This window comes from Orycteropus afer, unplaced genomic scaffold (assembly GCF_000298275.1).
Source record: "Orycteropus afer afer isolate SDZICR_OR568_19922 unplaced genomic scaffold, OryAfe1.0 scaffold00354, whole genome shotgun sequence".
NCBI classification, from domain to species: Eukaryota; Metazoa; Chordata; class Mammalia; order Tubulidentata; family Orycteropodidae; genus Orycteropus; species Orycteropus afer.
In genome coordinates, this window is record NW_006921941.1 from 2,530,927 (window position 1) to 2,556,503 (window position 25,577).

At 41.1% G+C, this 25,577-nt stretch overlaps 2 protein-coding genes across 2 annotated transcripts in view; one reads left to right on the plus strand and one right to left on the minus strand.

The window, feature by feature from the left end:
- The first annotated feature begins 239 nt into the window (after window positions 1–239).
- MTHFD2 (methylenetetrahydrofolate dehydrogenase (NADP+ dependent) 2, methenyltetrahydrofolate cyclohydrolase) lies at window positions 240–12,865 on the plus strand. Its single transcript, XM_007952626.2, has 8 exons — window positions 240–340; window positions 5,987–6,171; window positions 8,228–8,350; window positions 8,752–8,904; window positions 9,742–9,849; window positions 11,027–11,119; window positions 11,502–11,627; window positions 12,702–12,865. The coding sequence occupies exons 1-8, from the start codon at window positions 240–242 to the stop codon at window positions 12,863–12,865; spliced, it is 1,053 nt and encodes a 350-aa protein (XP_007950817.1).
- Window positions 12,866–19,432: 6,567 nt separating this feature from the next.
- Window positions 19,433–25,577, minus strand: part of SLC4A5 (solute carrier family 4 member 5) — a 128,597-nt gene continuing 122,452 nt past the window's right edge. Inside the window, exons 23-25 of the mRNA XM_007952627.1 lie at window positions 22,489–22,644; window positions 20,675–20,759; window positions 19,433–19,467 (exon numbers count right to left, since the gene is read on the minus strand). Of these exons, the coding sequence (XP_007950818.1) occupies window positions 19,433–19,467; window positions 20,675–20,759; window positions 22,489–22,644 (276 nt within the window). The remainder of the gene's footprint in view (window positions 19,468–20,674; window positions 20,760–22,488; window positions 22,645–25,577) is intronic.

Consider the following 25,577-nt stretch of genomic DNA (forward strand, 5'->3'; position numbering starts at 1 on the left):
CCAGGGCTTCGCTCCTGGCTTTTCTTGTTCCAATCATAAGCAAGGCTTTTGATATTTCGCTTACGTTTATTGAAGACAACCGATTGGCTGCTTCAGTTATACCAGGCCCAACAGACAGCAAGTGGAGTTGAGCAGAGACCAATGAGTGTTGGTAGGAGGCGGTGCCCGCCACGCGGCCGCGGTATAACCTCGCGACTCGCGCGCGCGCTTCTCTCCCGGCGCGGGCACCGGCACCGGCCATGGCCGCACGTTCCTTAGTGGCTACATTTGTTGCCCGGCTACTCCGGCCCGCGCAGAGCTGCAGTCCCCACCATTGCTCCCTCCACCTCTCGGTAGTACGGTAAGAGGGTTGGGGAACTGAACCAGTGCGGAAAGCCGGTGAGAACGGAAGGCGGGGGTTGCCCGAGGGTGTCCAAGGGGCATTCTTGAGAGTCTCAGCCGCGAGAGGGATGAGTGTGACGGGGCAACGTGGCAGCTGAGCACAGCTTGGACGCTGGCTTATCGCAGTGGGCTGATACCATGAACCCGACTTTCCGGGAGGCAGTCTCCCTCAGGGTCGGGGCGTCCCGCTGTGTTGGAGCCTGTCCGCCGGCGGGACGGGGCCAGTGGTGCAGAGCGAAGGCGCTGGTGGGTTGTGGCGCGTGATGAGTCGGGCCAGAGCCTACTGGCCTCCCTTGGCAGTGATGGGAAAAGGCAGAGGAGCGCTTTCGCGAGCGCTGGGAAGGATCTGAATGAGCAGCCTTCAGTGCGCTATCCCTTCCCGGGACCCTAGCGGCGGAGGACGTTGGTGCAGTCTGATGAAATCCCCGCGCCGGCTTGCTCTCTGGGTACCCGCTCTTCTCTCCACCTCTAGGAGGTGGGTGTGGCTGGCGCTGCTCTTCTAGCACCCCCCAAGAGAATAAATGTACTGTGGTCACCAGGGCTTTGACTGTAGACCCCACGCTGAGCTGGTTAGTGCCAGGAGGAGTAAATTAAGAAGAGAAATATCCAGGAAGAGGAAAGAAAAGTCTTATTTGCATTTCATTAGGGACGCAGTAGGTTTTTTCTGATGTTTCTGGACCTGAAGCTCTCATTCTTAAACCTAGGTTAGCTAGTCCTGTGGTCGTAGTGGTGGTGCCTGTGATTTTTCTCCCCAAATATGTTCACTGTCTATGTTGTCAACCTTCAGAGCCTTTTCAATGCCAGCCTCCTAAGCAGTCCCTTTATTCATCAAACATTTACCGAACCCTTACTGAGTGCCAGGCACTGGGGTCGGCTGTGGGAATTCAGAGATGAATAAAAGTTATTCTTTCATTGGTGGAACTCATGCACCTGTCTAGGAGCATAAGACTTGTAATTTCCACTCAGTGTGAAAGTGCTATAAGAGACATATCCAAGTTGCTCTTGACGCACAGAATGAGGATCGATGTGTTCTTGGCATTCAGGCTTTTCTTAGGCTGACCCTGACTTGCCTTTCCAGCCCAGTCTTTCATTACCCGCTTCTCCTCCTCACCCCAACCCCTTTCTTGAGTGCTGGCCATATATGCTGTGGACCAGTCAAGTCATAGGCTTTCATGATTGAAAAGAGATGTATATTGAGTCTTTAATTAATCACGTGAAAAACTGAAGCAGCTTGCTCACACTCTCCAGTAACAAATGTTCACCTTTGGCTTAGCTTTCTGAATGAAAAAATAGGCTTCCACATCTCTGAAGGCAAAACGTATTATCTGTATTGCACATCTGGTTACTGGGCTGTATTACTTTGATTACTGCTGGCTTCATAAATGTTAAGAGAATTACACTTTTTTAAACTAGGAACCTGCACATAGTCTTTTTTTTTTGGTTGGTGTGGGTTTTCTTTTTTCATATTGCAAATTTCAGGAACATAACTCTTGTAGAGATAGTAGTAGTATAGTCTAGGAGACAGTGGGCTACAGAGAAAAAGGAACAGGAACTTTGGAGGCAGAGGTTTGAGCTTACATTTTGTATCTACCATTCTTGGTTTCCTCTTCTGTATAACCAAACCAATTGCCACTTGGTTGACTCCGACTTATGGCGACTTCATGGATGTCAGAGAAGACCTGTTATTCATAGGGCTTTCAGTGCTGATTTTTTGAAAGTAGATTACCAGCCTTTTCTTCTGAGGTGCCTTGGGGTAGACTCAAACCTCCAACATTTTGTTAGCAGCTGAGCATGTTATCTGTTTGTGCCACTCAGATACTCCCTTATATATAACAAGATTTTTATAATAGCTCCAAGGTGATTGTGAAAATAACGTATGTAAAATTCTTAGCAAAATACCAGCTAGTTGCCATCAAGTCAGTTCTGATTCATGGCAAAATTATCCCCTTTTGTGTCATTCTTCGCTCAATCCTGGTTCCAGTAGTTAGTGGGTAACAGTAATTAGAACTCTTCCCAAAATAACTTATCATGAATTGTAAAATGCCTCATTAATTTTTCTTGGAGAATTATAGTACTGTAAGCTATTGAATTAGGAGGAAACTGAAGATGCTACTGAGTTTTGGTTTTGAATTTTTTTAAAACAATCCTCTCGACTTCTTTTTAGTCTGTTGATTCATTATTTTAATGGAAAAAATTTTAAACCCATCTGTGAAAGCATTTAGTTCTCAAATAAATGTTAGCTAATAGAGTTACAATTTTTGGATTCCCTGTGGGACTGAACTGAAACTCCATTTACTGTTAACATTAGGGTGGCAGTTACTTTATCTGCCCCTTGGCAGAGGAGTTAGGTAATGACTCATTCCCTAGACACTGTTTCACTTTTTACAGAGCTAAATATTATGAAAGATTTTCAATACATTGTAGCACTGTTTTTTGGTTCTTGCTACTCTTAGACAGGTTTTTTTTTCTTTTTTAAAGCAAATTGGCATAACATCCAGAACCTGTCTTGGAAGCTAAGATTGGGGCTTAGAACATTGGGTTCTCCTGGAAGCCTGTGTCCTTAGCTCTTTTTTTTTTTTTTTTTTCCTAGCCCAAATGTGCTGCTACTATTTAATCTAAGTATTTTGCCTTCAAAAGGAAGTGCCAGCTAAGGTTATCTCACTGAGTGTGTGTGTATGTGAATCTGAGAGAGTAAAACAATTAATTTTTATCAATTATATATGGCTGGCACTTTATATGTTATATCATTCAATATAAATGACCATGTGAAACAGAACTTAAATCTTTTTTTTTTTTTTGAAAAAAAAATTTTGTTGTTAAGACTGTACACAGTGTAACACGCACCTCTTCAACCATTTTCTACATGTACAGTTCAGTGACATTGTTAACATTCTTCAGGTTGTGCAACAGTTCTCACCCTATTTTTCCAAATTGTTCTTCCCTCATTAACATTCACTGTCCCCTAAATTTCCTATATCATCTTTTGAGTTGCTGTTGTCAATTTGGTCCCTTATAGATAGTTCTTAAAAGAGTACAATGCTCAAATGAATGTCTTTTTTAAGTAGTCTTTCACTCTACAGTTTGGAATGTATTTCTGGCCTGGGGAGGGTTTTCCTGGTACTAAGATAGATCAGAAATGTTGCCAGGGATATTGTACCAGCAAAGCTCTTTCAATGGCATCTCCTTCAGTTCTAATTCTGAAATGGATTTATAAATACTAAAATGTTTTCAAATCCTTAATAATATACCATCCAAAAACAAACTTGCTGCTGTCGAGTCAATCCTGACTCAGCAACCCCTCCTTGGGTTTCCAAGACAGTTTCTCTACGAAAATAGATATATTAAATGCTATTATGTATTTTGTATCATGCTAGTATCATTACATAAAATCTGGGCGAAAGTATTTTGTTTGCTATAAAATTATGAGACCTTGACACTTCACAGAATGCAAATACAGATTAATATAAAGTTTAGATAGGAAATTAATGCATTATGTCTAAGACGTTGAGATTTTATTTAAAATAAGTATTTAATCATAATGCATATGGAAAGCAGGTTTGATAACTGATTGTTAAAGCTTTAAAATTCCATTTTAATTAACAGTGGTCTTGAGAACTAATTGGAGTCCCTGAGTGTACAAATGGTTAACAGGCTGCTAAAGGAAAAGTTGCCAGTTTGAGTCTACCTAGAGGTGCCTTGGAAGAAAGGCTGGTGATCTGCTTCTGAAAAATCAGCCACTGAAAACTTTATGGAGCACGATTCTTCTCTGACACACATGGAGTCACCATGAGTGAGAATGTACTCCATGGCAGCTGATCTGCTGGTTTTGAGAATTGACCATATCTGACCATACAAAATACCCAGGAGCTTGATTGTCCCTGAGAATTAAATGTGTGCTATCAGGGGAAATTGATGTTTCATTGGTCTTGGAGGTTGGAAAAGTCCTCATGTGACACCTGGGGCAAAAACCTAAAGGGAACGCCTTGTTTTCAATGGGATGTTTTTGCATAAGGAACAGATGCTTATCTTAATTTAAGTAATGACCACCTTATTGTAAGGATGTGTGGGGAAATAAAGAAACTAGGAACCTCTTCCATTTGGACCTCATGGAACACTGGAAAAGCTTTATAAGCTGTTCTCATGGGAAGAAGGAGCTCTGGTGGCGTAGTGGGAAAGACATTTGGCTGCTGACTAATCAGCAGTTCAAACCCACCAGCTGCTCCATAGGAGGAAGATGAGGCAATCTACTTCTGTAAGCGATTTACAGCCTTGGAAACTGAATGGGGGTTGCTGTGAGTCAGAATCGACTCTATTGCAGCAGGTTTGGTTATTAATGTTTCATGGGAAGAAATATCCTTTCAGAGATCAGAACGAGGTTTGAATTTCCTCAGTGCTCCACCCCCAGCAGCAGTTTTCTGGCCCGTTGCTACTGTCTCCCATTAAGGTGACTGTTCTCTGTCTCTGCTTCTTTATGTCTTTGGTGTGTGGCTCCCCTTAACTGGCCCTCTGAGGCTTTAGTTTGAACTCTCTCAGAAAGAAGCTCTTATTAGTCCAGCTAACTATACTGTTCCCATTGGGCTTAGCTTTTGTATCACCTGCATTGTTGGTTGCCCTTGCCCAAATCCTCACTCGTGGTCCACATCAGCTGTGGAGGGGGCAGTGGGATTCTGAAGCAAAGCACACTTGTCACTTAAGAGAAGGATCCTCCTCTCATCCCCTCCTTCCCTCCATTCTCACCAAGATAGTCTTGCCCTGAAGGGGACTGTGGAGAAGTTTGACCTGCCCAGTATATTATTAGTTTAACTATATAAAAGAATTTGTACATTTAAAAGCATCATAAAAATTAAAAGACAGTAGACTAGGAATTGGTTTGAACATGATTGGGTGCAAAATACGAACTAAAAATGGCATATAAGCATGTAGGAAAAATGGTTTAACTTCGTGATGGTGATGTCAAAAACCAAAAAAAAAAAAAAAAATCCAAACCTTTTGCCGCGGAGTCCATTCCGAGTCATAGTGACCCTGTAGAACAGGGTGGAACTGCCCCATGGGGTTTCCAAGGCTGTACAGAAGCAGACTCCCACATCCTCTGGAGAGCAGTTGGTGAGTTTGAACTGCAGACTTTCAGTTAGTACTAAGCCAAGCACTTAACTACTGTGCTGCCAGGGCTCCTGGGGGCCGAAGAAATGCAGGTTAAAACAATGAAAAGCTTATATATAAAATATGTATTTGCTTATCAATTTGGCAATAATCAGGAGGCAGGATGGTATAGTGGTTAACAGCCTGAGCTCTGGACTAGGCCAGATCTGGATTTGAGACCCAACTTGGCCACGTACCAGCTGTCATTTTTTTTTTTTTTTTAACTCTCTGAGCTTCATATTAATGATGCTATTTCAGTCAACTTTCTCCTCCTAATCATGTAGCAAGACACAACTTGACCACTTTGAATCTGTCCTTTATATTTTGGTTGTCCCTCAGTTTAGGCACCGTGTCTTTTAATCTAAACTTTGAATTTTTGTTGTTTAATAACAATTTTTTTGTAGTCTGGTGTTTGCTTTGGACAAAAATTCAAGCTGTTGGGATTTGTGACTGTTGCCTTTTGTAGAAATGAAGCTGTTGTCATTTCTGGAAGAAAACTTGCCCTGCAGATCAAGCAAGAAGTTCGGCAGGAGGTGGAACAGTGGGTGGCGTCCGGCAACAAACGGCCACACCTGAGCGTGGTTCTGGTTGGCGAGAATCCTGCAAGTCACTCCTACGTCCTCAATAAAACCAGGGCTGCTGCAGATGTGGGTATGTGGTGCTCTCAAACTTCAACTGCTGCTAAATTGAGGTTTATTTCAGGCAGATTCCTTTATAATATTCTTTTTACTGATTAGAAAACACAAGCAGAGGAGACTAATGCAATTGAACTGTATTCAAAACTTTATCATAAAGAAATCAGGCTGTATCTGTTGAGGAAGCTGATAGACTAGGACAAGAGGAATGTAGCTGATATTCTTGGTGCCTTCTGAAATACAAGCTAAATTCTGTTCTTAGTCTTCGCAGTTGATAGACGTCCTTGACCACATTTTACATTTCCTTTCCTTGAGCAATAATGTGAGTCTCTTACAGAGGTGTTTGGGCGTTTACAGTTTAAGGCAATGGGGCGTTAGAGGGAAGTTTGAGGAGCAGTGATGTGGCACAGAATTACCACCCTTTGGTCATAGGTTTGGAGGAAATGACTCTGATTTCTGAGAAATGGCTTTCAATTTCTTCACTGATTGGTTCCAAAACCAGTTAAATTACGTAGTTCAGAAGTAGTTGGATTTTTGCTAAGATACAACTACTGGTCTTAACTTGTCTGTAACAAAAAAAGAGGAAGGAAAGCCAAGAATCAGAGACTGGACTACAAGAGTAGTTGTCTATATGAACCACTGCCTCCTCCACTTTGATACCAGAATTAGATAGTTCTCAGGTCCTACTGCTAAACATTCTGATCAGGAGCACAATAGATGAATCCTGGTAAAAAGGGAGAAAAATGTGAAACAGAACTTCAAAATCTTAAGGAATTTAGACTTATAACGGTGATGCTGTGGTTAAAGTATTTGGCTTCTAACCCAGAATTCAGGTGTTTGAGCCCACCAGCTCCTCTAGAAGAAAGATGAGGCACTTTGCTTCTGTAAAGATTTACAGACTTGGAAACCCTATGAGCCAGTTCTACTCTGCCCTGTAGGGTCACTATGGGTGGGTATCGACTCAATAGCAATGGTTTTGGTTTGGTTTGGATCTGTTGAGGCTGTTAGAGTCACTGAGACTGTGGCCCTGAGATTTTAAAACACTGAGTTGAAACTATCCCCTGAAGTCACCTTTAAACAGGTTAGCCCAGAGAGTCAAGACTGTCACTGTTGAGTAATGCATTTAAAAAAAATTTTTAAAAAAAGGTTAAAAATTATCTGTATAAGACCAAAGGGTCAACAGCTATTTCAAAGCATAGATGAAAAGGTTAGGGGTCAGGGGGATTCAGTAAATGGAAGTGAAACAATTAGAAAAGAAATAATGGGAATGTTAACACAATGTAAAGAGTGTAACCATTGTCACCAATCACTATGCTTAGGAACTGTGGAATGGGAGTGGGTTTTGCTATGTATGTTTTCACCAAAACTAAATTAAACAAAGTAGTTGTTAGATTTTTTAATGCAGACTGTGTAGGTCTGGGTGGTGGAAGGTTTGTGTTCTAGGTCTCACTGTGCCACACGCTACTGTGTGACTGCAGACAAGAGGTGGGTGGGCTCAGATGTGCCTCTGCCTACTTACACAGAGGCCAGTGTCTGAGTGCCAAATGCCCTTCTGCTCCAAGGGGACGTGAAACCCCTGGCTTAGATGGGCTAAGAGTCACTGGGCCATCGGGCTCCTGGAATACTCCATTCTTTATCCTTAAGGATAGAGATCTTCTGCCCTTGGAATCGAAAAACCTTTAGATACCTCTGGATGTCTGACTTTAAGACATTGTGAGGGAGCATGGCATAGTGGAAGGCAGGGATTTGGAACCTAAAAGATGTGGGTTTATCTTCTGACTTTGTCAGCAGCTGCCTTGTTATTCAATCTCTCTGAGACTCAGTCTCCTTGTCTGTAAACTGAGGTTCATGAGGACTGCATGGAATCATGTACGTAGAGGGTTCACATAGTGTTCGCTAATGTATACATTTGTGAAGTTACTTGTTTAGGTTCCTCATGAGCCAGTTCAGCTTTTCAGCAACAGGACTGTGTATGATGAACAGCCTCTGTGACAGAGGAGCATGGAAGGCAAAGCAGCAGTGCTCATTAAATGCCTAAGAGTTCTTTCCATCTTGCAATTTTCTTATAATAGGAATCAGCAGTGAAACAATTTTGAAACCAGCTTCGATTTCAGAGGAAGAACTGTTGAATTTAATCAATAAACTAAACAATGATGACAATGTTGACGGCCTCCTTGTTCAGCTTCCTCTTCCAGGTAAGTTTTGAGCTCTACCGTTTAAAATTATTTCTGTGGGGGTAAAAAGGCTTGTTACTTTATAAAACCTGGCCCTTCTGGAGGATTTGACTTAAATGGGGAGGTGAATGTTTGATTAGATATGGGACAGACCTGCTCAGAGTACCAGTTATCTTTGGATTTTAACTTGAGATCTTGGTTTAAAAGCCAGGGGAGGGAAGCAGTTGTACAGAGGATATTGGCTTTGATATCGGCATTTGATTTTGCTCGAAGTGAGTCCAGTTGGTGCAGGTGGAAAAGTAAATCATAGAGGCCAGGAATAGGAGGGGATTGGGTTTGCATGAGAAATCAGGAAAGCTGGAGTCAGACAGTGCTAAATACGTAACAGTGGTTCAAGGCTGATGCTCTGATTTCTTTTTCAGAGCATATCGATGAGAGGAAGGTCTGCAATGCTGTTTCACCAGACAAGGATGTTGATGGCTTTCACGTAATTAATGTGGGACGAATGTGTTTGGACCAGTATTCCATGTTACCCGCTACCCCATGGGGTGTGTGGGAAATAATTAAGCGAACAGGTAGGTAGACCTCATACTGGTATGGCTGTGTTAGTATTAGAAAAGTAATTCTTGAAAATGGTAAAAATTCATACAGTCCCAAAGAGTGGAAACTCCTGTGCCGCATCAACAATCCTACTCCCAGAAGTAACCACTCTTAGCAGTATCCTATGACTGTTTCTGCTATTTAATCTAGCAGCCTCAGTGAAGGAAACGTAAAATTTAATACTGGTCATAGAGCACATTCATGTAACATTTTGTAGTTTATAGGGTGCATCTCCTTGGTTGCACAATGGGTAAAGTATTCAGCTGCTAACCAAAAGGTCAGTGGTTCTAACTCTCCAGGCACTTCATGGGAGAAAGATGAGGCACTCTGCTACTGTAAAGATTTACAGTCTTGGAAACTCTATGGGGCAGTTCTGCTCTATCTTGTAAGGTCACTGTGAGTTGGAATTAACCTAATGGCAGTGGGTTTTTGATTTTTTTTAAAAAATGTAGCAAGAGGAGTTCCTGGGTGGTGCAAATTGTTCAGTGCTAAGCTAGTAACCAAAAAGTTGGTAGTTTAAATCCACCCAGCGATGTCTTGGGAGAAAGGCCTGGCAATCTGCTCCTGAAAGGTCACAGCCTTGAAAACCCTATGGAGCCCAGTGCTGCTCTGACACACTGAGATTGCCATCTCAGTCAGAACTGATTTGAGGGTCTGTGTAGCAAGTGATAGTTCCAGTTGGCTGATGAGACAATAGACTTAGTGACTTCCTGCATTGTCAGAATGAAAGCCATCTGACTTCGTTTTCCTTAGATGCTCATTCTAAGATAATCTGGCACTAGTTTTAATGCCAGTATATATTATTTTCACAGGAATTCCAACCCTAGGAAAGAACGTGGTTGTTGCTGGAAGGTCAAAAAATGTTGGAATGCCTATTGCGATGTTACTACACACAGATGGGGCACATGAGCGGCCTGGAGGTAAGGGAATTGCTGTTCTAATGTATCCTTTTCTCCCGCCTGTGAGATCTTCCTGGGTCTGAGTATTAACTGTGTGATACAGGTCTTTGTCTGAGAAGCTGTACTCAGTGGCACCAGAGAATATATTATTTATTTATAATGAAATTAGTTGAGAAATGAGTGGGCCTCATAAATTTCAGTTTGGGTGTTAACATACTTATAGAAATTAGAATTTTCCTTTAGTCATCTGTAATGACCTAGATAGACTTACATTTAGAAATTTTCAGTTGTGACTTTAATAATTAGAGCTAAGATACAGTTCTTAGTCAAAGATAGTTTCCCATTTGGTAGGAAAAAGTCTTAGATTATTGCAAAGACTTGAATTGTTATGAATGTAACGTGTCATATTTAAGCAGCTGTTGAGTCCTGTTTTGTTTGAGAAAAAGCCTTCTAAATCAATGTCATCCCATGTGATTATGATCTTACATGGTTATATCAGAAACAATGGCAGAAACCTTTCTAGATAATACCTTGCATAGTTTTTTTTTTTAAAAAAACCTTGAGTAATTCTGGTAGTATTTTACTTAGAAAAGGTAAAATCTTGAAAGGCTATTAACTAAGATAACAAATTCAATCACACATAACTGCAAAGGATAGAGCTAGGATTAATGGGTTAAAATTAAAAAACAAATTTTTTTTTAGTCTAGTATTAATTAAAAAAAAAAAATGAGAATTCTGTCCAGAAAATGTGAGCTCTGGTGGTATAGGGCCTAAGGCATTTGACTGCTAACCAGAAGGCTGGTGGTTCAAACCCACTGGCCACTCCTTGGAAGGAAGATTGGGCAGTGTACTTCTTCTGTGGTGATACCGCCTCGGAAACCCAAGGAGGGGTGCTGTAAGTCGGATCTGACTCCGTGATAGTGAGTTTGGATTTTTTTTTTTTTTTGGTTTTAGTCCAGAAAATATGACAGAAGTGTTAAATCAGCTATTTCTCTCAAAGATACTGAATTTCTATAGTGGCATGATTAATTGAGACCTAACATGCTCAGGGTCAAGGCAACTAAGGAAAAAAAAAAAAGGTAACATTTTGAACTGTTTAAAAAGGTAGATTTGAGGGGTATGTGTATGTGTTGTAACTGAATAAACAAATAATCCCACCTTTGATTTAGAAATCAAGACACCTGTTTTTCCTTCACAGGTGATGCCACTGTTACAATATCTCATCGATATACTCCCAAAGAGCAGTTGAAGAAACATACAATTCTTGCAGATATTGTGGTGTCTGCTGCAGGTAAGAACACAAGGGAGGGTGACAGAAGGACTTCCCCCTCAGAAGGGTGAGGATGCACCCCTTATGTGTTGTGAGTGGAGAGTTTGCCTGCCTCCCTGCTATTCTTTCATCATTCCCCTAGAATGAGACCCTGAGTGAGCTGTTTAAAAAGATGGGGATACAGCTGTGGTTGGAATACTGGTTTTCAGTATATCACCATAGACTGGATAGATCAATGTTGTTTCTCATGCTATTTACTATAGAAAGTTTAAATATGTCTTATTTTTAATAGGTTTTTTTATAAAATGTCAGTGAATCTGCCAGCTCTGTTGAAATTGAAATTAGGCAACTATCAGAATTTCAGTACTAAGTAAATTAATCGTTCCTATCTCCCTCTGTCTAGGCATTCCAAATTTGATTACAGCAGATATGATCAAGGAAGGAGCTGCTGTCATTGATGTGGGAATAAATAGAGTTCAAGATCCCATAACTGCAAAACCCAAGTTGGTTGGAGATGTGGATTTTGAAGGTAAGTGGTATAATTTAAAAAAAATTAAATCAGTAAATTCTATTTTTATTTAAAATAAAATCAGTAAATGCTTCCCTTAATGGACATTTAAGATGGATCATTTTCTTCTCCTTTGACTTTTAAACTTGTTTCCATCATAGAACCAGTTAAAATGCTTTCCATTTAAGAGATGCTTTCCATTTTAAATTATAGCCATTTTAGAATTATTTTAGGTGTTTTTGGGATAAAATTACAGAGAACAGGTATAATCTTTTCAGGGAGTTGTTTGTTTATTTTTTTAGGCCTGTTTCCTAGTTGAAACAGCTTTGTGACTTTTATATGTCTGAAAATTTAAGGAAGTGATTTTTTCTAAATCACTGAGTCTTCTTAAAAGGGTTATAGATTTCTCATTTTCACATTGAAAGGAGAGAGATTATAGACCTGGATTGTTAGAACAGTCCAGGAAAATGCCACATTCCTGAAATTTTGGAATATGCTGGTAGATTTCTCCTTTCAGTTCTTAAGTTACCATGTTTATCTGAATTTCATGCTGATAATCCCCTTTCTTGCCAGACCAAAAGTAGTCAGACCTAAGCATAGATATCTAAGTATTTATTTTCCCTTTTAAGATTGGGTTAGAACAGTATTACTATAGTTATACCTCCCACATAGTTTACATACTGAGATTTTTTTTATACGTGGATTTAATGGGAAGGAAGCGTATGTCTGGCTGGTCAATTATAGGTTATTCAGATATACAAATATTCATTGAAAAACTCTGCTCATTATTTGCATGTTATCTTATTAATGTATTCAAAACCTTTACTCTTGAGTAATGGAGATGAGATTATTTGGTGTGTGATTATAAAGGTACTTGTGGAAGGAGGACTGGGCATTCTACTTCTAAATATTTACCACCTTGGAAACCCAATGGGTTGCTGAGTTGGAATCGACTCGATGGCAGTGGGTTTGGTTTTTGGTATAAAGGTGCTTATGTATGTCTTTACTTTTTCTTTGCATACTTCTTTCATAATATGTTAAAATACATTTATTTTGCTATAATTAAAGCAGAGTACCTTTCCTGTTTGTATGTAGGAGTCAGGAAGAAAGCTGGGTACATCACTCCAGTCCCTGGGGGCGTTGGTCCCATGACAGTGGCAATGCTAATGAAGAATACCATCATTGCTGCAAAAAAGCTGCTGAGGCCCGAAGAGCGGGAAGTGCTGAAGTCTAAAGAGCTTGGAGTAGCATCTAATTAACTGTTGTGTCATCTGTGTCATCAGCAGCATTCCAAGCCAGTTCATGAAGCAAAACAGGCCAATAGAAATGCAATATTCTTTATTTATTGTAATGAAATGGTTTAAAGTAATGCTTTGTATTTATTGAAAGCTTAAATGGGTGGTGTTTGCACACATAACTTTTCAGTACCTCACAGGGGAGCACTCCAGTGTCATGCTGGGTCTAAGGATCTAGCCAAGAGCAGCCATTAACTGAGTGATTAACATGGGGACATTGTCACATTGAGAATGGATGTTTAATTTTTGTCAAGCCACTTCAGTTGTTAAAATTTGCTTTTTCTAGAATTGGATTTCCCAAGTGCTACTCCAATGAGTTGATACTTAAGGTTGTAAACCTGTTGAGTTCAACTGGTCAAACCAAAGGAAAAATGTTGGATATAATTGGGAAAAAAGATAAAAAGGAAGAAATGATAGTAATTGGGTATAAAAAAATCACCCTGATTTATACACGTATTGATTGTCAGGTTTAAATAAAATTGAATTGGATCGGAAGGAAGCAAAGCTACATGTTAATAGTATTCCTGAGCTATCATATTTTATTTGAAAAGTGTTTAAGGTGTTTCTGTTTGTTACTAGCTCTTGTTTTATGTCCATTGTTACTCAGTGAGGTCTTCCATTTTAGTTTTCCAGGACTGAAAGACTTATTTTATAAATTATTCATGTGTGTTGTCATGTTTGGCTTTTGCTATATCTTTAAACTTCATTGTTAAATTTTTGTACTATTAAAAGGTATCTATATGGTTTCTTGATATATCTTGAAACCTGTTTTTGAAAAACAAAACTGATACAAAGCTGGGCTTGATAATCAACAGGCAGCTTGTGTAAGTATGCAACTTATTTTTCCACCAAAGAATTGTCAGTAGCTGCTTGCTTTTTCTCTGATTGATGTACCTATTGGCTTTCCTGAAAGGTTTTTTTTTTTTTTATGAGCTTGAGTTAATAATTGAATCTAACCAGACTTTGATTAAAGCTTTTTTTTTTACTTTATTATTATTTTTTAATAAAACACTTCTGTCTGATGTGGAATGAGTTTCTGAAACATTGCACCATCCTACTGCTGTCTCAGTTGTCATTTAACCTGAGTTAATTTTTCTTACTGAATGTAACCAGTCTAGGTATTCTTAGATTTGGTAACGGCCAACCCTAGCTTTGAACTAATGGGTCGAAAGAGCTGTGGCGAAACTAGCCTTGTGCTTTTAGACTTTTGTCCCAACAGGTTGTGCTGTGCCAGGAGCTTCATCTATAAGATTCATTTAAATGGTTACTATTATTCTCAATGTTTCTGAACAATATGCTCAGTTGACACATTGCTATCAAGGACTTCTTGATGTGCTTGCCAAGCTCTCTCTTTCTCTCTAAATATTTATATATTTTTTAAGCATTAATTTGATTCTACAGCTTGGATTGGAAGTGGTTGCTGTGCATGTGTTGAGGCTGGGGTAAGAAGGTAGTGTATTCTCAGCCAGGCTGTGTATTTGGACTTTCATGAAAGCAGAGGCCGCTCTTGCTCTAGGCAGCTTGAGGCAAGAGAGAGAACAATTGGAAGTTGCCCTGCTTCCTCTTTGTTCCTCTGCCAGCTGGCTTTCTTTTGATAGTTCGCTGGAGATGTTTTTATAAGTGAGGTATAGCTCAGGTCTGTAAGCCATGCCTGCTGATTTACCTAAATTATTAAACATGACGCAAGATGAACAGATAGGATTAAGTTTTATTGAATTACGGTTACATTACAAGTGGAAAAAAATTACTGACCTATTGCCTGGAGAAGTAACAATATGACAACCTGATAAAAGCTACTGAAATTAAAATGTTCATGTATTTACAAAATCCAGATGACATAGAAGATGAAAATTACAGTGATCAATTTACAACAACAAAAATTAACATTGTAGTTTTCCAGCTTGTTTGATTAATCAAGCACATTTACTCCTGAATCCATATTTCTACAGTTTAATGTGGACAAAGTGCTATACCAAATCAGCCAGGTTTTAAAACTGAAATGTTAAGAGTAGATTGTTAGCTCTCCTAGGATTGGCACAGATGAAGATAAAGAACTTAGATCTAAAATGAGGGGGTGGTTCTGGATTAATGAACAACTAAGTGAGTCTGTTGCTTTCAGTAGAAATGATAGAGGTTTTTATAGCTTTACCTCTTGGCAGTATCCCTTGGAAGGGAGCTCTGAGATTTAACTTGACCAGCATTTATGGAGAACTTTCTAGGGACTGGGCCCTGTACTATGCTCCAGGTATTACAGAGGCATTAACTGTCCTGATGCTCAATGTGTTATGATCTAGTGTCATTTGTTTTAAGGAAAAAGAAAAGCACCTGTGTTTGTCATTTTGAGTAAATGTAGTAACTAACCAAGATACTTACTCTCCATGCTTGTTTTGGAGAAAGTAAATGACAGATGCATTGTTTTTATGTATAGATGTCAGGCACGTAAACATGACTGGAGTTTGTTAGATGTGGTGTGAAGATAAAATGGCTGATAGTAAGTTTCATGGGGAGAAAATTTGCTTCATTTTTTTCACTGGTCTTACTCTACCCAGATTGCATCCAATTATTCCTCTCAGATACTAGTTTAATGGGCATTGCAAAGTTACAGTCTTTCAAAATTTGACATTAGCTCTGCCTAACATGTAATGCTTTTATGAATGGGTCTTGGACTTTGGAAGTCAGGCCATTGGAAATTTACAGGAAAGACCTACTGAAATGCATTACAAAAATTTGGTTCGGACGTGAAAGAAAAACCAGTGGTTCTAATTTAAAAGATCATTTGTTGCTTTAACATGTGTTTTGAGATTTCACTTTATCAAAACCTATTTCATTGTAAAAGCATTTATCCACTCAGATGTGTTTGTTCGTTCATTAACAGACTTTGGAGCTGGCTTTTCAATCTGACCCAATCACACTTCTGCACCAGAGCAAGGCCCATAATGCAGATGGTTCAGACTTTTCATACAACCCTCAGAAAACTGAATGGGATGGGAAGAAAATATTGGAGCTTTTTGGCATTTCTTAATGTGTAAAATAGCAAAACCAATTTTCCAACCATGGCCTATTGAAGTATTCAGTAGTTCATTTAAGACCATCTGAGTTACTTTTAAATCTAATCTTTAAGAGAAATCTTACCTGGTATTTGTTTCAAATAAAAATCAACTATTGCCTCTTTATCTTAGCAATGGTTTTGGGAGGCAAGTGTATTTTTTATTTGTTTCAAAAGAAAGGTTATAATATCTATGATGGATTGCCTTTTAAATTATTAAAAGGTGCATTTTAAAGTAAGGTAGAGCATTCAGCTTTCAGTTATTAACTACAAAGTTTCAGTTACTAACTACGAAGAGGAGAGCGTTGCATCTACGTGGTAATTTTCATCCACAAATCTCCAGCTTTCTATCAAGGAGACTGATTCCCTCTGATGAATAAAGAAACAGCATAGAGCAGTTAAGGGTTTTGACCCAGACTCTCATAATTAAGACTAAGCCAAGCCCTCACTCTGTCCACCAAATGGGAGAAACTGTGTCTTCCTACAGAGTGGTCTCGCCATCAGCTTCTCTTCGATATTTATCCACCTCCATGTCCGTGAAGTCATAGTCTGACTCCATCTCTATCTTCACCTGGGGCATCATGAAGACTGGGCTTCGTGAGTAGTTGAAAGCAGGTGAAGCTGGACAGGAAATTTTGAAGTGCAAGGTGATGCTGAGGGAGAAAAGGAAGGAAGGAGAAGGGAAGGGATTTGCCTAGTATTTTGCATTTTCACACTAGCCTCAGAATAGCTCTCTAATGCAAATAGTTCTGTCTGTGCTTATAAACTCTTAACACATCACGGAAGCCAGCAGCACCCTCTGCTTGACTTCAGCCACAGTAATTGAACTTGTCTCACCTGGTTTCTACCTTTTCTTTTAGTTGTTGCCAAAGTAAACTTTCTAAATCACAAATCTGATTGGGACTCTGCTTTTATTTTTCCATAGTTCCCCACTCTCAGAGTAGAATCCAATATCCTCAGAAGGTGAGGTCAAGGCCTTCTGTGTTTATACTCCTGCTTACATCCAGTCTGACTGAACGTTAACTACTCCCTACCCCTCACAGTATTCTATGCACTCCTTGTTCTGTGTGTGTATGTTTGTATGTGTTTTCAATGTTATATCAAGGTTGTTTCCATTACCCTAAATGCTCTTCCTTGTTTACTTTTTCCCACTCTCTACATCTGGCAGATTCCTATTTATCCTCCCAAGCTTTGCTCAGGTTAAAATTTGCTTCTGGAATTTTCCTAGATTTTTTAGGTAAGGCTAATCGCTCCCCTAGCCCATTCTGTTGTCCCATTATTGTTCTTGGCACAAGGTGCTTGCTGTATCTGTTTACTTGCCTGCCTTTTTATATCAGGGATTAAGCATCCTGTCTGGTAGATAATTGATGCTTAGACTTTGATAAAATAGATTGTATTTCTGAGCCTTTCTCTTCACTGAAACGGATTCTTACTATTTAGCCGTCTTTGCTTTCCTCTATTTTCATAAGTTCAGTAAAACACCAGTGTAGCTGGGAGATGCCATCTCCAAATGTCAAATGTCTGCATTTCTGACCTTAGACTGGCTTTCTGTGATTTAAGAGATTTCTTCAAAAGGCCTTCTCCTAATCCAAGTTCTCCATTGCCTGAAATTGGGGCAATTAGAGATTTCATTTAGTGCAAGTTATTTTTAAATGATGATAAATCAAAATAGACAGACTGCTTTTCTCCTAACACATTTAGATGTAAAGAGCTTACAATTAGGGGCCCCTGACTATGGAAGTGGAAGGTGAAGGTAGGTGGTATGGGTGGGGACTAGATCATCCTTGGGCCCTGTTCTGGTTCCCTAGGGCTGCTCTGACAAGAGTATACCACAAATGGGATGGCCTTAACAAACAGGAGTTTATTCTTACAATTTGGAGGCTTTAAGTCCGAGTTCAAAGTGCCAGCCTCTAGGGGCTGGGTGAAAGCCCCTCAGCCTTGGGCTTCAGCTCTGCCTCCTGTTCCCAGCCCACTGAAGCCAGAGGCTTTTCTTCACTCAGACAGCTGCTGGCTGCTGAAGCTGACAAGCCCAAGGTTGACAAGTAAAAAGGCACAGAACCAATGTTACCAAACCACATGACAGGCCATTCATTCAAGTCCATTGAAAGTCCCAAGGTCAGCAGAGCATGGCAGGTTGCTGATCAACAGACACAGCTACATGCAGGGTTCAAGGTGCCATAAGCTAGAGACCATTCTCAAAGCTGTTTCTTATACATGGGAAGCAGACCACATACCCAAAGCAGCTACTCAGCTGCTCCGGTAGATTCCACCATGGAGTTAATTACCAATCTCACCATAGAGAATAACTACATTCAGCTGCCCAGCCACTCAACCAGGCCCAGCCAAGTTGACACACAAACGTAACCACCACAGGCCCGCTGCTGAGGAATGATTGTACTGATGAAACATTTGTCTTCTCATCCTGACATTGTGGTAATAGCTTTGACTTATAATTCAGAGGATCCCTTATATGTTTCCTAAAAGGTCTTGCATGAGTGCCCTTTAAGTCTGGAGATTGACCTGCCTCCAGATGTGAAATAGCTTTGCTTTTACTGTTTTATCTAGTACTGAGGGATTCCTATCCATTTGAAGGGAGTAGGAGTGGTAGTGCCTCTACCGTCTTCCCTAGCAATGACTGAGGCAAAGACCGTCTTGCCTCTAATTCCTCTTTTTTTGTTTTTGAGCCTCTGTGTGTAAACTAGTGAACTCACTTTTTGCATGAGTGGCTCTTCATTGAAAACCAAGGGATCTCACTGTTGGCATGGGGCTCCTGGAACCTGAGCCTTGAGTCCTTTCTAGATTGTTAGTCTAGTTCCTATCTCCATTTCATCTTTGATATTGGTTTTCCTTGGTAACCTTTCTCAAAAAAACCAAACTCGCTGCTATTGAGTCTATTCTGCCTCATAGCTATAAATCTTTATGGATGCAGACTGCCTCATCTTTCTTCCATAGAGAAGCTGATGGTTTTGAACCACTGACCTTTTGGTTAGCAGTCAGATGCCTTAACCACTACAACACCAGAGCTTGTTTGGTAATCTTTCTGACCTTTGCTAATTACCCATGCTGTTACTTTATTCCTTAGAGTATTAGAGTACCTGGTCTTTTGATCCTCAGAATTACTTCATCCTGGCTTCTACTAATATATACTTAAATCATGTCTAGGTTGTTTATTCTTCCTCAGTATTTTAAATTACTGTTCTACCTAATATTTTGTAATAATTTCATTGTCAATATTGAACAACGTTTTGTGTTGTAACTTATGTCAGTAAGAGGGCAAATTTGTTACCTGACACCAATAATCAGATCTGTCAGGATTTGTCTCCAAGTGGTGGACCACTAAAGGCCTTTTACCAAGACATTGGCTAGTCTGGGAAATCCTAGTCCCTTCAGCCTTCTTGGCTGTTGTTTTGTCTCTTATCTAACACCTAAGGAGTATACCTACTGGCTTTTACCTTCGATCAAGTTCTGAGTCACTGAAGGAAGAATCAGAGTGAGTAACTCCAACTGGAAGATCTTTTTCCTGCCAGGAAAATTAACATGTCAGATGGGACGCAGGTATGGGGACTATAACAGAGAACAACCTATTTCTCCAGTGCCCCCATTCCACCCATTTCTTCTATTCTCCAACCTTGTGGCTAAAACTAAATAAGAGGTGTGCTGGCATTAATCCACTGCCTACGCAATGGGTAGGATGGACGAGAACTCTCCCAGGAATGTTACTCATCTGACAGACAGATCTGTCACAGTAATAAGTCATTTGGAAATGAACCTCAGGCAATAGCTATTGTTGATACAGAAAATAAAACTGTGTAACTTGGGTGGCTTCTGGTTCAATGATCTCTTTATCCAGAGGGCTTTTGGCCAGGTTATGTGGGTTTGAGGTGTGGGGAGGACCAAGGAAGAGTGAGAAAGAATGACAGAAGTATACAAATGGGAATTGGGGAAGGAGAGTGAGAAACTCAAAAATAAGAGGTTGCTAGGATGGTGAGTGGGGATAAAAAGTCCTTCAAAGGCCCTTCTGGGTGCTGATGAGTGCCCCTGGCTGCTCAACCCTAATCTGGGGCTTTGAGGAAAGTGGCAAGCCCTATATTTAGAGCACTGGGGTGGTGATCTAGGCTGGGATCTTTCCAAATCCTCCCAGGCCAGGATGTGCCTTGATGATACTAGGGAGCTGAGCCTGAGAGGGACAGAAACAATCTCCCAGGATCTTCATAAGCAATGTCTGACCCTCCCCGCCAGCTTTCCTTTCAGCAGATGAAATGTGCTTTGGCTTATGCAGAATCAGAACCCAAACACTGGGACCTTCAATTCTGATTAATTTGTAATCCACATGTGAGCTGGTTGTCTAATGGGGACAACCTGACCCTAATTTGAGCTCCCAATCATTTCAACAACCATTGGAGAATATGAGCTGGTTCAGTGGGCCATGTTTGGGTTGACTTGGTGTGAAACTAATCCAAGAGAGCAAATGGAGAGAATAAGTGTTTGGCCTCAAGTGAAGATTGATCATTAGTGTCTGCAGGGTTTGATTTGGGGTTTCCATCTGATTGGAGTCCCAGTGCTTGTTCTCAAAGCCCAGTTCTCTTTGAACTCTGCCTAGCACAGGAGTTCTCTAGCATCCAAGACCATTAAACCCCCATGAGTTAAAAGATGGAAGTTCCTCCAGAAGAAGTGTTGGAGGATTAGTAAAAACTAGGAAGGGAGAGATACCATGTGTTTTTACTTACTGGCAATGCAGTGAATACCATTTTGGGGATCTGATTGGACACTCTCCATGGGAATCTTTATAACTGAGGGAGGAGGGAACTGGGGCTGGAGAGAAACAGTGGGAAAAGCTGATAAACACCACCAATACAACAGCTGTGGCTTTCTTTCCAAGAAGGAAAATACATGCATCCACAGTAGGCAAACCACCATCCTCTTCACATCCAGGCTAAACAGTTAAAGCAAAAAAACCAAACCCATTGCTGTTGAGTCGATTACAACTCATAGCGACCCTATAGGACAGAGTAGAACTGCCTTATAGGTTTCCAAGGCTGAATCTTTCTCCTGCAGAGTGGTTGGTGGGTTTGAACCACTGACTTTCAGTTAGCAGCCAAACACTTAACCACTGCACCACCAGGGGTCCTATTAAACAGGGCTACAAATACTCTGGGCCCCATTGTGGGGAAACGCGGACAGTTAATCCACTGCCTAGGCAATTGGTAGGATGGAAGATAATTCTCCCAGGAATGTTACTCATCAGACAGACAGATCTGTCACAGTAATGAACCTCAGGCAATAGCTATTGTTGATATATAAAATAAAGTGAAAATTGAATTCTATTTTTCCATTGAATATATCATATAATCCAGAGATGCTTTTTTCCAACCTTGGAATAGTTTCTGGCACATGGTAGCCACTCAAATGTTTATTGAATGAATCAATGGAAGGATAAATATGTCTTTAAAAGGCAATTTGACTCAATTTTTTGTTTTTCTTTTCTTTCTCTAGAACCTACCTTTGTAAATCATCTACCAAAAAACATGTGAGTAAATTATAGGACTTTTCTTTCCTAGAAGAAGACAGTAATCAAGGACTAGGGAGGGTTTGGCAGATCACTGCCATCAGAGAGGTGGTTCATTTGTCACCCTTTCATCAGCAAGGATTTGCCTTCGCCTGTGAAGAGCTTTCAGTAGAACAGGGTAAGGTGGATGCAGGGAATGGGGTTTGGATCAAATTGGGAGAAAGGGAGCCAGACATGGTATAAGGAGATGGCACAGAGAGCTTAGTATACTGGGAGACCATCATCAGGTTCAAAGTTGGGAACTATTCCCTCTTAGACATTTAGCTCTATGTCATTTCCCTTTTGAGGTACAGTCTCATGTGTAATGAGCACTTGAACCAGAAACTCTTTCAGCCTAACATTTTGTGGTTTACTATAATTTATGCCCCAGTTCCTTGTCTGTTTAGTCCTGCATGTTTGGGGCATGGGTAAGGAGGAAGCCTGGGCTAAGAGAGGGGTAGATAGGGCAACCAGGTGGTCCCAACCATCTGAGGAATACAGTCACTTTCCTTTCTGTAGAGCCATACCTCTCCCCCACCTTTCTCTACTATGCCCTTGGAGTTGGCCAGGCAAACCTGCCTGTCAACAAGGGGTCTAGTGTGTGCCCTCTCAAGAGTCTCCGTCAGACTCCTCCTTGACACCTCCATTCTCTGGAGGTTAGTCCTAACTTCCTTTCAATGATGGACCCTAATCCTTTGTCTGATTCTCTCAGGGACCTGCACTGCTGTTGATAGCTCCCAGTAATGGGACAAGTGAGCACAGCCACATTTTTCCAGGGAGGGGTGCTCTTCACTCTGGCTCACCCTGAGGATATTCACATGAACAAGTGAGCTCTGAGCACCCTAGACTGAGGATAAGCAGAAATTTCAGCTCAACCTGGACTGGGCCCCAGAGTGTTGCAGGACACCTGAAGAGCCACCCGCTTCCTGGCCCTGACAGCAGTGGAGGGAAGGTCTCTTGATCTCTCCCTCTGCCCAGGCCTCACATTCTTCCCACCTCCTCATCACTGTCCTCATGGGTCCCCTTCTTTCTCTTCTTCTTCTTGTCAGTCTCCTTTTTCTCCTTCTCTGGGAGGACACTGTCAATCCAGGCCAGATCATGCTGGGAGAAGATGAGGTCCAGAAGCCTTCGGACAATGATAAGGCCCAAGATCTGTGCAGGGGGAGAGATAGGGGGAGACAGACAGACTGAAGTTTTGTGGGAGTTCAGAGAGAGCTGTGGACTCAATGTTCCATAGTTTGGCACAGTTTTTCCCCCTTACTCAGCTAGTTCAGGGACTTTTTCTGGTCAGATGGCTTTGGAGCCATCTCAAAGCTCCTGCATAAACCACTATTCACCCTACTGTCCACTTTGGTTCCTCTTATTTGGCCTTTCCTCAGGTGAATGATCATGTCTACCAGTGACAGAGGGACAGGGCCTGTGATCAACTGAAGGAGGAGATCAGGGTCTAGGGAACTATGTTGTTCTTGGCTGTCATTGAATCCCTGACTCATGGAGGCCCCATGCACAATGAAATGAAATGCTTGGTCCCGTGCCATCCTCGCGATCGTTTGCAGATGGGATCACTATGATCCATAAGGTTTTCACTGGGGATTTTCAGAAGTAGATCACCAGGCCTTTTCTTCCTCATTGTCTTATTTGGAAGCTCCACTGAAACCTGTTCAGCATCATAGTAACTCGGAGGCCTCCACTGACACACAGGTGGTGGTTGCGCAGGAGGTGCATTGGCCAGGAATGAAACCCAGATGTCCACATGGAAGGTGAGAACGCCACCACCAGTCTTTATAGCAGTGGTTTTCAAATGTTAGTCTGCATCAGAATCATCTGAAGCACCAGTTGCAACACAAGATCGCTAGGCCCTATCCCCAGAGTTTCTGACTCAGTAGGTCTAGGATGGAGTCTTAGAATTTGCATTTCTAACAAGCTCCCACATGATGTTGATGCTGCTGGTCTGGCGACCACACTTTGAGAACCACTATAATTGACTGACTCCTTTCTGAGAGCTGTAAATCTCTCTATTAACAAAAGCTGACAATCTGAAAGATATACTGGGATATCTGGACTTTTTTTTAAATTTGTATTTTGGTCAAAGTTTGCAGGGCAAATTGGCTTTCCTTTGTATAATCCGTACACATTCTGTTTTGTGACATTCACTGCAATCCCCACACTTTAACCACATTCTTCCCACTGCCTTCCTATGCCCACCCCTTCATCTCCTCCCCATGCCCTTCTGCCTTCCTAGCTCTTTCCCTGGGCAAATCCTGCCCTTTTGATCTCATATAGTTGATCTAATGAGTGCATACCCTCCTGGTATTACTGTTCACCATATAGGCCTATCTATAGTTTGGCTGGAGCTCTGGTAGCGTAGTGTTTAAGGCACTTGACTGCTAACCAGAAGGCTGGTAGTTCAAACCCACCAGCCACTCCACAGAATGAAGGTTGGGCAATCTACTTCTGTAGAGATACTGCCTTAGAGACCCAAGGAGGGGGTCACTATGATTTGGGTCCGAATTGATGGCACATAAGAACAACATAACTTGGCTGAAAGTTGAGTCATGGAGGTTAAGTTCAGTTCTCAGCTTGAAGGGTATCTTAGGGCTATAGTCTCGGGGGTTCCATCAGTCTTCATCAGACCAGTTGTTGTTGTTGTTAAGTGCCATGAAGTCGTCTCCGACTCATAGCAACCCTATGCATGGCAGAACGAAATGCCGCCCAGTCCTGAGCCAGCTCCATGATTTTTGCTACACTTGAACCCTTTGCCACCACCACCATGTCAATCCACTTTGTTGAGGGCCTTCCCCTCTTTCCTCAACCCTCCACCTTATCAAGCATGACATCTTTCTCCAGGGAGTGGTCCCTTCTGACAACATGACCAAAGTATGTGAGATGAAGTCTTGCCATTCTTGCCTCCAAGGAGCATTCTGTCTGCACTTCCTCCAGGATAGACCTGTTAGTTCTTTTAGCAGTTCACGGTACTTTCAACATTCTTCCCTCAACACCACAGCTCAAAAGCATCAACTCTTCTTCTGTCTTCCTTATTCATTGTCCAGCTCTCACATGCATATGAGATGACTGAAAGTACCATGGCTTGTGTCAGGCGCACATTAGTCCTCAAGGACATATCTTTACTCTTCAGCACTTGAAAGAGGTCCTTTGCAGCCAATTTGCAGTAAGCGTGGTCTTTTTTATGATTTTGAGTTTTGTTCTACATGTTCCCCTACTCTACCTGGGGCCTCCTATTTTCATCTCTTTCAGAGAGGCCAGCAGCGGCATCCAGGCGCCATCTAGTTTTTCTGGTCTCAGGATCATGGATGCTGGGGTTCATGTGGTCCATTAGTCCATTCAACTAATTGTTTCCTTGTGTCTTTGATTTTCTTCACTCTTGTTTGCTCCAGCCATGGAGAGACCAATAGTTGTAGCTTAGATGGCTGCTCACAAGCTTTTAAGACTTCAGTCACTGTTCATCAAAGTAGGATGTAGAACATTGTCTTTGTGGACTATGTTATGCCAGTTACCTTTAGCGTTCCCTGAGATTGTCATCCTGAGCCCCATGCCCACCAACCCATTCCTTCAAGGTGTGCAGTTATGGCTAAGAAGTTTTCATAACTTTGCCCCCTGTATGCTGTACTACACTCATGGGTATATTTGCAGTATGTGTAAATACATAAAGATATCCTCTGTCAAACCTACATATATTAATGGGGGTAGTCCCATTTGCTTCTGCACCCATGTTCATCTTGAGTGTCTATGTGTCCACTCATGGATAATTGTTATTACTGTTATTGTAGGATTATATATGTAATAGTATTAACTTTTATTGCCTTTGACTCCTCGCTGTGCTTTCCACTGCCTTGATCATTTGTGCTAACCTCCCCTTTATTGTAGAAACATCTCATTGGGTATTCTGTCAATTCCTGGAGCCTTATTTTTTGACAATTCCTTCAGTGCAGTTTGGACTTCTTCCTTTAGTACCATCAGTTCTTTTTTTTTTTTTTTTTTATTAGGATTTGGGTGAAGATTTACAGAGTAAATTCACTTTTCATACAGCAGTTCACATATACTTTGTCTCATGTCATTGACCAAAA